Source organism: Bos indicus, chromosome 17, assembly GCF_029378745.1.
Source record: "Bos indicus isolate NIAB-ARS_2022 breed Sahiwal x Tharparkar chromosome 17, NIAB-ARS_B.indTharparkar_mat_pri_1.0, whole genome shotgun sequence".
Lineage (NCBI taxonomy): Eukaryota > Metazoa > Chordata > Mammalia > Artiodactyla > Bovidae > Bos > Bos indicus.
In genome coordinates this window covers 64,338,597-64,351,509 of record NC_091776.1, presented here as the reverse complement: position 1 = coordinate 64,351,509, position 12,913 = coordinate 64,338,597, and the positions used below count along the sequence as shown (strand labels likewise).

General features: G+C 48.0%; 1 protein-coding gene across 3 annotated transcripts in view; it reads right to left on the bottom strand.

Annotated features, from left to right (window-relative positions):
• Window positions 1–7,869: 7,869 nt before the first annotated feature.
• The window catches only part of CORO1C (coronin 1C), a 74,761-nt gene continuing 69,717 nt past the window's right edge, over window positions 7,870–12,913 (bottom strand). For all 3 annotated transcript variants that reach the window (XM_019977591.2, XM_019977590.2, XM_070769728.1), the window contains 4 exons: window positions 12,507–12,652; window positions 10,247–10,304; window positions 9,900–10,145; window positions 7,870–8,834 (listed from right to left, as the gene is read on the bottom strand). In XM_019977591.2, coding sequence (XP_019833150.2) covers window positions 8,715–8,834; window positions 9,900–10,145; window positions 10,247–10,304; window positions 12,507–12,652 — 570 coding nt within the window. In that variant the 3' untranslated portion in view covers window positions 7,870–8,714. The remainder of the gene's footprint in view (window positions 8,835–9,899; window positions 10,146–10,246; window positions 10,305–12,506; window positions 12,653–12,913) is intronic.

Sequence of the window (12,913 nt, the reverse complement as noted above, 5' to 3'; positions counted from 1 at the left end):
AACAGGTGTTAGGAGCTCTGCAGATACCGGGGTTGGGGGAAGGGTGGGTGGTCCTGAGAATAGCACAGGTGGAAACTCAGAGGTAGGAGGCCTCTGACAAACAGAACATTAGGGGAGAGGAGGTCAGGAAGCCAAGGGCCAGCCTTTAGGATCTTCCAGCTTTTTATTCTGAGTGTGATGAAAAGCCATGGAAGGTTTGGAGCCTACAAACAGGAGTCAGTCTACTTTTTCTAAAAGGGCCATATTGCAAATTTCAGGCTTTGTGGCCACTGGGTCTCCTAGTACCTACTCAACTCTGAAGATGTCGAGTGAAAGCAGCCACAGATGCTGCTCAAATGGGTGTGGTCGTGTTCCAATAAAATTTAGGGACACTAAAACTTGAATTTGATACATTTTTTACTTGTCACTGTTCTATTCTGTGTATTTGCTGTTTTCTTACAGCCATTTAAAAATGCAAAATAAACCAACCCTTCTTAGTTTGTGGATTATACAGAAACTTCCAACAGGCAGGATATGGCCTGTGGGCTTTTGTTTACCCAACCCTGCCTTAGTATCTTAAAAGGCTACTCTGGCTGCGGTGCCAAGAATAGACTCAAGTGGGGAACAACAGGAAGCTTGGTGAGGAAGACATGATGGTTAACTTTTGTGTGTCAGTTTGACTGGGTCACAGGGTACCTAGATATTTGGTCAAGTGTTATCCTGGGTGTGTCTGTGCAGGTGTTTCTGGGTGAGATGCACATTTCAATCGGTGGACTGACGTAAGCAGATTGCCCTCCCCAGCGTGGGTGGGCCTCGTCCAATCAGTTGAAGATCAGACTAGAATAGAAAAGGCTGAGTAAGACCGAACTCCTTGCCTGACTTTGAGCGCTGTTTTGATGCCTTTGGACTCAAAACTGAAACACTGGGTCTCCAGTCAGCTGACTGGAGATATGCGGATTTTGGCCTCTGCAATCATGCGAGCCCATTTTTGATACATCTCTCACTATATACATATATGAACACGTCTCGTTAGTTCCCTTTCTTGGGAAAACATAATACAGGTCAGTTTGTTTCAGAGAGGAAGGGGGCATGAACTACCAGGGTTACAGGGGCAGTGTGAGTAGCAGCTAGAATACGGACGTTATTTTCAAGCTGGAGCTGACATGAGTGATTTATGGGCTGTGAGAGAGGAGACAGGAGCCAGGTGGGGTGGGTGGGAGGCAGGGGTGAGTCAAAGGGGCTCTCATATAGGGAGGCTGAAGAGCTGGAGACAAGAGGGGAACCATTTGTGTCTCCCCCCCCCCCCCCCCCCGAGACCTTGACAGATTCTATTCTGGGAAATGTCACTCTGGAAGCAAAAAAGGGAAGAGGCGGGTAGGGGCAGAGGTAGAGGAACCAGTTACAAGGCTGTTCAAACGGCTGGCCGCCCTGTAAGAGGGGTGAGAAATCAGGTGCTCAGGGTCTACATGCGGACCTCTGACTTGCGGTCTTTGGGGACGTTTGAACCTGCTGCCCTGGTAGAAGCTGGCCAGGCTGTAAGGACTGGCTTGTCACTTTGGGAACCTGAGGTTGAGGACGGCCATGTCTTGGCCGGGAAGTGCTCTGTCTTACCTTTTAGAATCCAAATAGCATCTTGGCACAAAAATGAATCTGCAGCAACTTCCTGTTATCTATGGGGCAACTTCCCAGCTCTCAGGCCTCACCACTAGAGCCCCCAGAGCTGGGATTTTGTTGCTAAAACCCTGAAGGTTGACTTCTTGACCCACGGGGCACTGAGCTTTGATTCAAACCACCTTTCCTGGCTGGGCCGCTTGGTCATTGGCTCTACTCCAATTTTTCTACAGGCCCTTTAAAAAATCTCTCACTATAAAAATAAGTATTTCCTCAGTGAATGGCAAGATGAATGGAACCATGGTGGGGAGGGGTGGTTTAGAAATGAGTAATGAGAAGACAGCAAGACTGTAAAGAAGGTGAAGGCCGCCCTGCCCCCCTCCAGCTGCTGCAGCACCTCAGGGCTCCCCAGGACCGTGTGTGACCCCTTCACACTGTGATCTGTCCGTACCCCCTGGACTAGCCGGCCGTGAAGGTGGGATGGTACTTGGTGTTTAAAGCCTTCGCACACAGCACCCGACACCAGACCAGTTACTTGCTCTTCCCCTTTAAGATACAGATGACCCCCCTCGCCTCTTTCAACCCAAAGCTTTTCCTACACCCGAAACTGTCTGCAGGCCTTTGTCTGAATCATTTCTCCCCAGTGCTGCTCCAAACCCACCATGTCATATCTTCCAAAAATATTGAATCTTTCAGATCACCATGAGGAAGCCTCCATTAAAAAAAAACAAAACCCAACCCTCAGCATCTAGTGGTTTCGGTAACAATCTGTCCGCTTGCTTTTCAGTCTTCTGAGCTGACTGTATCAATGGATTAACATCTGGTCTGACCCCAGCTCCAGGCACTGCTCTCTGCTTAGGGGAGCTGGGTTCTTCCACTCAGCACTTGCCACCCTCCATTCATGAACCCAGGCTCTGAAAATCAGCTTTCTCATTTTCATTTCCATGCAGTAACATGAAACTACACTGAATCTCACAGAGCCCACCAGCTTCTCTCAACTCACCTTCCTCAACGTGCAACCCAACTACCAAACTTGGCAGCCATCTGACCCCCAGAGATCTTTATATTTGGAGTAATTTCTCTCTTTCCACTTTTCTCTTTCGGAAACTTCAATCAAGTGTTCTATGACTAGTGTCTCCTAACAAACCCCTTCCACTTCTAGGTCGGTGTTAAACCAGTAGGTGGTGGACTAAATTCCAGGGGATGGGAGGAAGACTGTTGCTACCTGCACATCAAAACCCTCTTGGACTTATTAATAAAATTGGACATGCCCCACTGGGGAGGTGGAACCATCCCTGTTCAAACAGAGGTGGCAGCTGGGACTGAGATTAAGCACATTAAAATGTTACCCCATATCGTGTTGGATGAAAACATATTTCCCACTTTCTGTGGCCTTCATTTTTTATGCCAAGTATTGAATATATAATTTGCTTTTTATGCAGCCAATCTGTCTTTTTGTCTGTGATGCATTCAATTGCTTTAGGATTTAAAATCTTTTACCCACTCTTAAGTCTAGATAAGAAGGGACTTATTTTTCCTTCTAAATTTGAAAACAGAAAAGTTTCCTGAGACCGAGACGTAGAGAAGTATCTCACGGACATAGTGGGGGAAGGAGAGGGTGGGACGAAGCGAGAATAGCACTGGCATATACATACTTAACCGTGTGTGAGATAGACAGCTGGTGGGAAACTGCTGTGTTGCCCTGGCAGAGCAGCCTGGTGCTCTGTGATGATCTAGAGGGGTGGAATGTCGGGGAGGGAGGCTCACTAGGGAAGGAATATATATAGACCTCTATCTGGGCTTCCCTGTTGGCTCAGACAGAAAAGAATCTGCCTGTGTTCTCAATGCAGGAGACCCAGGTTCGATCCCTGGGTTGGGAACATCCCCTGGAGAAGGAAATGGCTACCCATTCCAGTATATCTATATCTGTATCTATAGTTATGACTGGTTTGCATTGTTAAACAGCAGAAACCAACATAACATTGTAAAGCAATTATCCAATTTTCAAAAAAGTTTCCTTTTGTTTAACTACTGACCCCGTGAAGCATGGACACTGGTGTTGCTGGGAGGCCCTAAGGAGTCCCTGCCCCCAATGTGACTTTAATGTCCCATCACTGAGCGATGACGCCTCCTGCTTTAACGAACTATTAATTTATCACTTGTACATTATTAACTTCTTCCTGGGAATTAAGACATTTATAGGAAATTGAGAAATTCAGAAAAAAAAATCCAGTTAATGAAAAATTACCCTCAACTGCTACCCTCCATGGCAACATTTGTGGCCTTTCAGTTCAGTTCAGTCACTCAGTCATGTCCGACTCTTTGCGACCCCATGAATCACAGCACGCCAGGCCTCCCTGTCCATTACCAACTCCCAGAGTTCACTCAGACTCACGTCCATCGAGTCGGTGATGCCATCCAGCTATCTCATCCTCTCCCGTCCCCTTTTCCTCATGCCCCCAATCCCTCCCAGCATCAGAGTCTTTTCCAATGAGTCAACTCTTCACATCAGGTAGCCAAAGTATTGGAGTTTCAGCTTTAGTATCATTCCTTCCAAAGAAATCCCAAGGCTGATCTCCTTTAGAATGGACTGGTTGGATCTCCTTGCAGTCCAAGGGACTCTCAAGAGTCTTCTCCAACACCACAGTTCAAAAGCATCAATTCTTCGGCGCTCAGCCTTCTTCACAGTCCAACTCTCACATCCATACATCACCACTGGAAAAACCATAGCCTTGATTAGACGGACCTTTGTTGGCAAAGTAATGTCTCTGCTTCTCAATATGCTATCTAGGTTGGTCATAACTTCCCTTCCAAGGAGTAAGCGTCTTTTAATTTCATGGCTGCAGTCACCATCTGCAGTGATTTTGGAGCCCCAAAAAATAAAGTCTGACACTGTTTCCACTGTTTCCCCATCTATTTCCCATGAAGTGATGGGACCAGATGCCATCTTAGTTTTCTGAATGTTGAGCTTTAAGCCAACTTTTTCACTCTCCTCTTTCATTTTCATCAACAGGCTTTTGAGTTCCTCTTTACTTTCTGCCATAAGGGTGGTGTCATACGCATATCTGAGGTTATTGATATTTCTCCCGACAATCTTGATTCTAGCTTGTGCTTCTTCCAGCCCAGCATTTCTCATGATGTACTCTGCATATAAGTTAAATAAGCAGGGTGACAACATACAGCCTTGATGTACTCCTTTTCTATTTGGAACCAGACTGTTGTTCCATGTCCAGTTCTAACTGTTGCCTCCTGACCTGCATATAGGTTTCTCAAGAGGTCTTTATCCTACATATAAATATTCGTTATATATACATGTATCCCGAAGCTGTGTGCTTAGTCGCTCAGTCGTGTCCACAACTCTTTGTGACCCCATGGACTGCAGCCCACCAGGCTCCTCTGTCCATTGGATTCTCTAGGCAAGAATATTGGAGTGGGTAGCCATTCCCTTCTCCAGTACCTTCTGTCCCAGGAATCAAACTGGAGTCTCCTACATTGCAGGCAGATTCTCTACCAGCTGAGCTACCAGGGAAGCCCCCATATCCTTAAGAGGGTTTGTCAAAAACAACCTATTCTGGGGTGGTTAATAATGAACCCAAGCTGCTCAACTAACTCCTACTCCTCTAATTCCCAAACATGGCTCCTGCTAGCCTCCTTAGGATAGAATTTCCAGAGATGAAAACACCTAAAGCTTCTGATATATCCTATCAACCTACGCTCAGCAAAGGTACCAATTTACATACACTCTCTCCAGGAGTGGAGGAAAAACTTCTCAGCCCATTCACAGAAGGAAAAGTGGGTGTCCTTGACCATGACTCATGTCTGTGACCTCATGATGGCTTGAGGACCTGGAGATGTGCTGGTGAAAAGAGAAGGGCCACTCAGGGTTAAGAAAGTCTGAAGTGCCAACAGAAGTTCCTCTGGACACAGAACACCAAGAACGACGGCAAGGGAAGTAGCCTTTCGAAAAACAGAAGTTCTCCCTTGATGGGGCCTGGCTGACTGTCTGGGGCTAACACCCTGGGTCTTCTGGCAATGAAGCAAGGCGGCCAAGGGGAGAAAACCAGTCAGTCGTAAACATCCTGCACCACGAGTCTGCACCCTGACCGGGGGCGCTGAGGGGCTGCAGACGGACGTGGCCGACTTCCACTTCCTGCAGACACGGACGGACGGGCAGACCACGGCCCTGGCCTCTGTTCTCCCCACAGACTACAGCAACTTTGGGAGAGGGAATTTGAGGAGGGGAGGCTTCGTGCCAATGGGTCATCGTAGTCACAGACATTTAGAGAAATCAAACAGTGGGAAATTCTTTGCTGTGATCACTGAAATGTCACAGGATAATGCTTTCAGTGTAGAAAGGGGAGCTAAGAGAGGGCCACGAAATTCAAATGACCTTGAAAACCTTTTGTTGGAATAAAAATCACAGTCAAACCAAGGGTACTGGGCTTCTACAAGAAAGAGATGCTTTCCTAAGCCCTGATTCCCAGGGAATCAGCTCGTCAGAGGAACTGTGGTAGCTGTGTGGGGGGCTCCTTGGGTGACCAGACACAGCTTATATTTCTCTCACCTGAACCCTCGTCCCTCCTTCACCACAAGGGGCTCAGCAAGACTAGGCAGTCTGCCCCAGATCCACCCCTGGGGAAGGCTGGAGATGGGTTCTGAACCCCACTCCACCTCCAGAGCCAGGGGGCCCACTCATACATGCCCCATACTTACCCTCCAAAAAAGGCGGGGGGGGGGGGGGGGGTGGTTCCGCTGAGTCAGAGACACTGTGTCAGGCAGCAAGGCACTCGCTGCCTCAAAGACAGCGGACGTGTGAAATAAACACGGACACCGTTTTGTAATCAATTTTTTTTCTTTTATCTTTTAAAATGGAAGCAAGTGTTTCGACAGAATACGATGGCTGCTCTATAAGAGCCGATCTAGGAGTAATTCACTGGGTCTTCTCTCGGATAGCTCGGATTTAAAAAAAGAAAAAAGACAAAACAAGAAAAATAACCCACAGAGCGTCAAACACCAACTCTGAGCCTGGTGGGGAATCCGTTCATTAAATAAGCCATAAGCTACACATTCAGGTCAGAATAACTGGCTCCTGCCTCCTTATGTCTCCAAGCCATATTCCCTATGGTGTTTCACCACCAACAACAATTTTGCTCACTTAATTAATTGGGTATCAGAACCTTAGAACATTTCTGAATCTTAATAATGAAGGTCTTCAGCAGATTGTGTTGATAAAGAAACACATACAGGCTTGAATATAAACCACTGTAATTATTGTTTTCTTTATATCTCATTATCCACTTGAGTATTTAAAGCACACACGTACACACAAAACCACACCAAACATTCAAATACCCTGAAACTGTGGAGACAGCAATCCCAGGGTTGGCTAAGAACATGGTACCTTTTCTACGTGGACACATGGACAGCTTGCACACGTGGCCCAACCCACCGACACCACACTCTGCCTCAGCCTGGCCCCCTGCTCACAAATTATTCCAGCCAGTCCCGTCCCGGCCCCACGCCCACAGGCACACATGCAAGCGTCCCCACCGTGGTCCCAAAGGCATGACACAATTCCTATTCCATCGCTCAGCTCTTCTAAAAGGGCTCCTTACACCTTTTTTTTCTCAGGCATGCGCTCTGAGAAAATGGAAATGGAGAGGGGTTCCTGCTAACCCAGGAGCGGGGCAGGCCTGGAAGCTCAGTGTCTGGCCCAGGACTAGGCAGCCTCTGGGTTTGGATGCAGCCTTGGAGCCGCTGCAGGGGGCGTGGGTGAGTTTATGTAGAGGGCGCACAAGGACAAGCGACACCATCAAAGCTACAGCAGATGTCTGCTTCCTTCTTGGCCCTTCTCAGTCTCGGTATTCAACAGCACCCTCTGGCCGCAGCTCAGCAGAATGCAGTTAGGACCGAAACGCAAGAGGAGGGAAGCCCTGAGAGGGAGAGCTACATACAGAAGAAGGGAGAAAGGAAGGGCAGGAGCTTCAGGGATGCTGGCGGGGGGGTGGGGGTGGTAAGCTGTCCAGCACAGGACAAGCAGGAAAGCAGAGGATCACACAAGGCGACACGCAGGGCGAACACTCCCCTCTGGGCTCCCTAGTCTGTGTCCCGTCTAACCTTGGGTAAGCTGCTGAAATTGACAAGAAGGAACACTCCACAGCATGTGTGGCTCCTTGTCCTGGACACCCTTGTCAAGTATTGACCAAAACCTGAAATATGACATCAAAAGGGATGAAGGCCATAGATTCTATGTGTGTAACAAAACCGCAGAAACACATGCTAGTTTAGGTTAGATTATAATCATCTGAAGCACAGGATAACCAAGAAGCAAAATTCCATTCTGGTACAACCACCCAATTTCTAGAAAAGAGAAAGAAAATGATTCAATATGAGCCTTTTTTTTTTTTTTTGGATCAGAAGACTCAATGGGAGGGGAAGGGTGGGAATACGAATCCACGTGATCTTTCAAGTCTTCCTTTTGTACAGTCATTAAGATGACCAGGTTTGTGCTGCAGAGAAGTCAGCACCGTGTGGCTACGGCTCTGTTCTCAGATGAATGTTTATACAAAATAATATCTTATCTTCATTTAGTTTATAAACATACACAGTGCTGTCCCTTTCAAATTAAAGGAAAAAAAAAAAAAAACCCACACACAAATACTGCAAAGTAGCAAAATATAAAGAAAAAAAAAAGCTACTTTTGGTTTTGGCAACATTAAAAAAAAAAGAAATATAAAAAGCAATGTGGCATTGGTCCCTGTTTGTAAAAAAAAAAAAAAAATAGAAAGAAAGGAAAAAAAAGGTGCTTGGGCAGGACACTGAATCAGAATTGGTTGGGTTTCTAAAATTCAGAATATCTGGGATTCTCAAAGTAGCACTTTTGTCTTTTAGAAGTTCACAAGTCACATAACACTTAAAACATCAAAAAAAGTTTTCTGGTAAAAAGCTCAGCTTTTAAATCACATTTTGTTTCTGCAAATTTGGGAGACGAATTGAGTTCTTACTGGAACGTGGCCTGTCGCTGGTCGACAGATCTGAAATGGAATGTCTCCAAAGGCAGTGCCTCCCTTCGCCCTCCCCGGGACCACGCCTTCCTGCTCCCATCTGGGGGGTGGGGTGGACCTTCAAGCTGCTATCTTCGCCATCTGCTGTTCTAACTTGGAAATACGCTCGTCTTGATTGCAGATTGTGTCTTTTATAGATTTGATCTCTTTTAAAATCTCATCCAACTTGGCTTCATTTTGCTAAGGAAACAAAAAAGGGGGGAGGGGAGAGGGTGACTAAAGGCAGCGAAGTCCAACACAGGTAGCACGTATGGGGCGTAAACGGGATGTTCTACTTGGAAGTAGCAGGTCGCAGGCTGGGCCTCGTAGGAACGCAATGAGCGCTGGCCAGTTCCCCTGACCCCACAGCAAAGCAACTGTGCATCATGGCTCCCGGCCCCTCACCTGTGCACCTGCCTGGATGGACTCTTGGGATACAGTTAAGCTGTCAGAAGAGACTGAACCCTGCAAGGCTGCCCCACATTCTAGCCAGCCCCGTTACCCTCCTCAAGCAGGAACACCCTCTATGGGGCCAGGGTGAGGGTGACCTTCTAGAGGCTGCCGAGCACCCATCAGCTCCTGCGGAAGGTCCTTCCTGGGAATGACATCCCCTGCCCTGTGGCTCCTCTAAGAGCCTGAGTTTCTCCCTCGTGGAGCCGATTCTTCGGGAGGAAACCCTGCTGTCTCCAAAGTCACGGTGCCTCAAGCAGCCTCCTTGGCCACAGCCTGAGGGCACCTGTCCTCTGCTTGCCACTCCTCTCGTCATCGACAACGCCCGGCCCTCCTGGCCCCCAGAACTCCCTTCCACAGCCTGCTGACGCCGAACTCCCTCCCCTCCCTGGCTTGCCCCTGCCCTCCCCAGGGCCACACGGGTCTTCACTGCCAGCCTCTGCTCCCTGACATGACTCTTGCTAAGATACCCAGGGTCATCTCAGCCTCTAAGTCCCACTCACTCCATCACTTGAACACCCAGCAACTCCTACACTCTCTCACCACTCCTTCCTTCAGGGACCTTCCTTCTGGGACCTCCTGTCCCCAGCAACAGTAACAGGCTGACTTCTATTCCAGTCATCATAAAAAAAGAACTAAAAGAATCAAACCCATAAATGCCATGTGGTCAAGGTAGTTCCTACAGATAGTGCCTGTTATCACAGCTGAACCCTGCCTGCCCGGTGGGGACAGTACTTGCAGAGGCCCAGGGCTGGCAGGCGCCTCTGGAAGGACCAGGCCCGGACAGCCCACTCCCCCAGGCCGGGCGGTCCTTACCCCACTGGCCGCATCTGTGGTCTTCTTGGGGATGCTGATCAGGTCGCACTTCTTGTTTGCTGTGGGCTTGCTGTCCAGAATGTTCTTCTTGACCACCTTGAGGTCCCTGTTTTTTCCAGGGATGTATCCGTCCTTCAGAGAGATGAGGAGTGGATCGGCATTCTTCCCCTCGAACCACTCTTCTGCCTCCAGGGCCGCCTCAGGCCCTGCCGTGTCGGGGTACAGGTCATCTTGGAAAAGGTCAGACTACATGACACACAGAAGAGAAACTCACAGGTGAGGAAGAAAGGTGTGGAATGCTTAAAATTCTTTTTAAACACAGATCACCTAGACAACTGGGCACTTACCTTTCTGGGGACAGTCATGATAATAGGCTCACACTTTCTCTCGTGAAGTTTGAAGAATCTTCAAAAGAGAGATAAAGGCAAAGTTGTATGAAGTGAAACAGGCCAAGTAACAGGCTTAGTAAGCATTCTTGTACATGCTGCGTTTGCCCATCGCCTCATCTGACAAATCCTGGTGAGCAGGGAGAACTCAGTGTTCCCATCCACAGAGGAGGAAGGGGAAGTGGGAGGAGCTATGCCGGGGAACGGCGGACAGGGCCGTGAACTAGGAGCAGAGGCCGTGCGCTACGGTGACAGTCAAGTGCCACTTATCGGGGGCTGACGAGCTGTGAGGAAATGGTTAACATCACCAATGAGGAACCGCCTGTGAGAAAACTACCAGGTTGACAGCCAGAAGACAACGAACACCCACCACTCTGAGAGTCTCCACGACCTGGATGCCAGGTCTTCCGCCAACATGAAGTGGTTGAACATTCGTAGGTATAAACAGGGTTTTTAAAAAGGAAATGAAAACAATCCTAGGAATTAAATGTTGGCATCTGAGCAAACCACATCAGGGGTAACACTCAAGAAAAATCTGGAATTATTCAGAGCGTGAGAAGAGTAGGAACACCAAGCCCCAAACCTGTGCAGTCAGCTCAGTGGTAGGAAGACAGGCCTGAGCTGGATGGCCAGCTCCACTCCCAGCCCGGGGCTTGTGTCCATCTCAGCCGGCCTTGAGCTCCTCATTCATGAAGGGGGTACACCAGCACCCACCTCACCATGTGGAAAGGGGACCTGGGCCGTGTGGTTAACACAGTGCCCCACACGCAACCAACACCCCAGAAACAGTAAACAGGAGGCGTCCTGACTGACCCACTTAAACGGTCGCTCCTCGGTATCCACGGGGGATGGGTCCAGGACGCCCCAAAACATGGGAATCCAAGGACGCTCTCAAGTCCTTTATACAAAATGGCACATCACTTTACAGTCTAAATCATTCTAGATGACTTACGACACCTAGGGTTACGTAAACGCTGGGTGTAAATCGTGTCCCACATGCCGCAGATTCGAGTTTTGCTTTCTGCAACTCTCTGGAACTTTTTCCCCTCAGTATTTTTAATCCACAGATTCAGAACGTGCAAATTCCAAGGGCTGACTATGGTCTCTTCAAACTTTTAGATGACAGTAGAGTAAACCCATTCCCAAATCCTGAATGTAAATTTAAAGTTCAGATTCAGTCTGTTTTGAACCACGTTTTGCTTCTGGCTGCCCTGGACAGCACGCCTGCTTCCCTGGCCAGGGATCGAACTCGTGGCTCCTGCAGTGGAAGCACAGAGTTTTAACCACTGGGGAAGTCCTTGAACCACATTTTGATTACTTTAATAAAACTGCAATTTAGAAGTATTTGTGACAGCTTCATTATTCTAGCTATAATTGAAGTATTTAAGTAGTATAGTTGAAATATTTTTTAAAAAAAAACAACTGTGCAGTGATTATATAAAAATGGGCTCATAAAAATTTCTTTTATTTTTAAAGATGTGTCAGTTATCTGTGTGACCAGCTTAGCACACTTAGAAAAATGTCCATGTAAATGCAGTGTTATAAAGATGTGTGGTATGATCATATGTCTGATAATGTTGTGCTAGTTATTCTGTTGTTCAAAATGGCCAGCAGTCGGTTGGTACTGAGAAAAAAAGCCTGCCCCTTAGGAAAGTCACTAGCATCATGGAATATGCATTTTTAAAAACTCCACAGAGTAGTAGAGAGAAGCAGATGTTACACAACATAGATGAGCTTCCTAAGCCAACTAACCTAACGCCCACTATGGATCTCTGCTTGTCTAGTTTCAGATCCATGAGGTCCATGAGCCAGTTAGGAACCTGGCAGGTCCCCTCACAGGGCAGGAAAACCATCCCTCAGTTCCATCCTGGGGACAGGCTCCCTGGTTGCCTGCCAAGGGACACTGGCCGCAGCTGCAGCCTCAAGACAAGAGACAAAGATTTCACTAAATCAGGGTGTGAGTCACCCCAGCAAAGCCACTTAACTGCTGTATTTCAAGTTTATAATCTGGAGGACGGGGAGGGCACAGTTGGATTAAATGATTTTGAATGGTTCCTTCTTGCTCTCAAATCCCATGTTTCTAAGAAGGAAATGAGACACTATTTCTAAGATTCTACTGCACACACACAGGCAGAAAGACTGGGCACAGCACAATCACAAGCTCTCCCAGAACACAGATGGTGTAAGCCTTCTAAATGCTCTCCAATACCGATTCTTTTACCTGGCAATCTCACATTTGTTGACATCGAGTCCCCTCTTAGGCATGTAGCCCATCCCCCTCTGAGGCTCCTTGCTGCTGAATGTGTTGAGGTAGTGGACATAAGGGGATTCGTCCGTGATCTCGAAGTAGCGGATACTGCTGTCGCCCTACAAGAAACAGGAGACGTGAGCCAAAACACCTGGCTTAGGTGGGCGTCTCACTCCTCCCTGAACTCAGTGCTGGTTGGGACTCCACTACAGCGCTGACCTCTTCCTCCCCGTAGGAGGCTTGGCCTCAGATGGTTTCACTTTCTGGCAGGGCAAACCCTCGCTCGTGCAAGGCTAGCATGCCCTCGAAACGGCCTCTTCTTGAGGGCTCTGACTGTCCTGTGCTGTGTCTGACACCGAGGCAGAGTCGGGGAGGAAAGG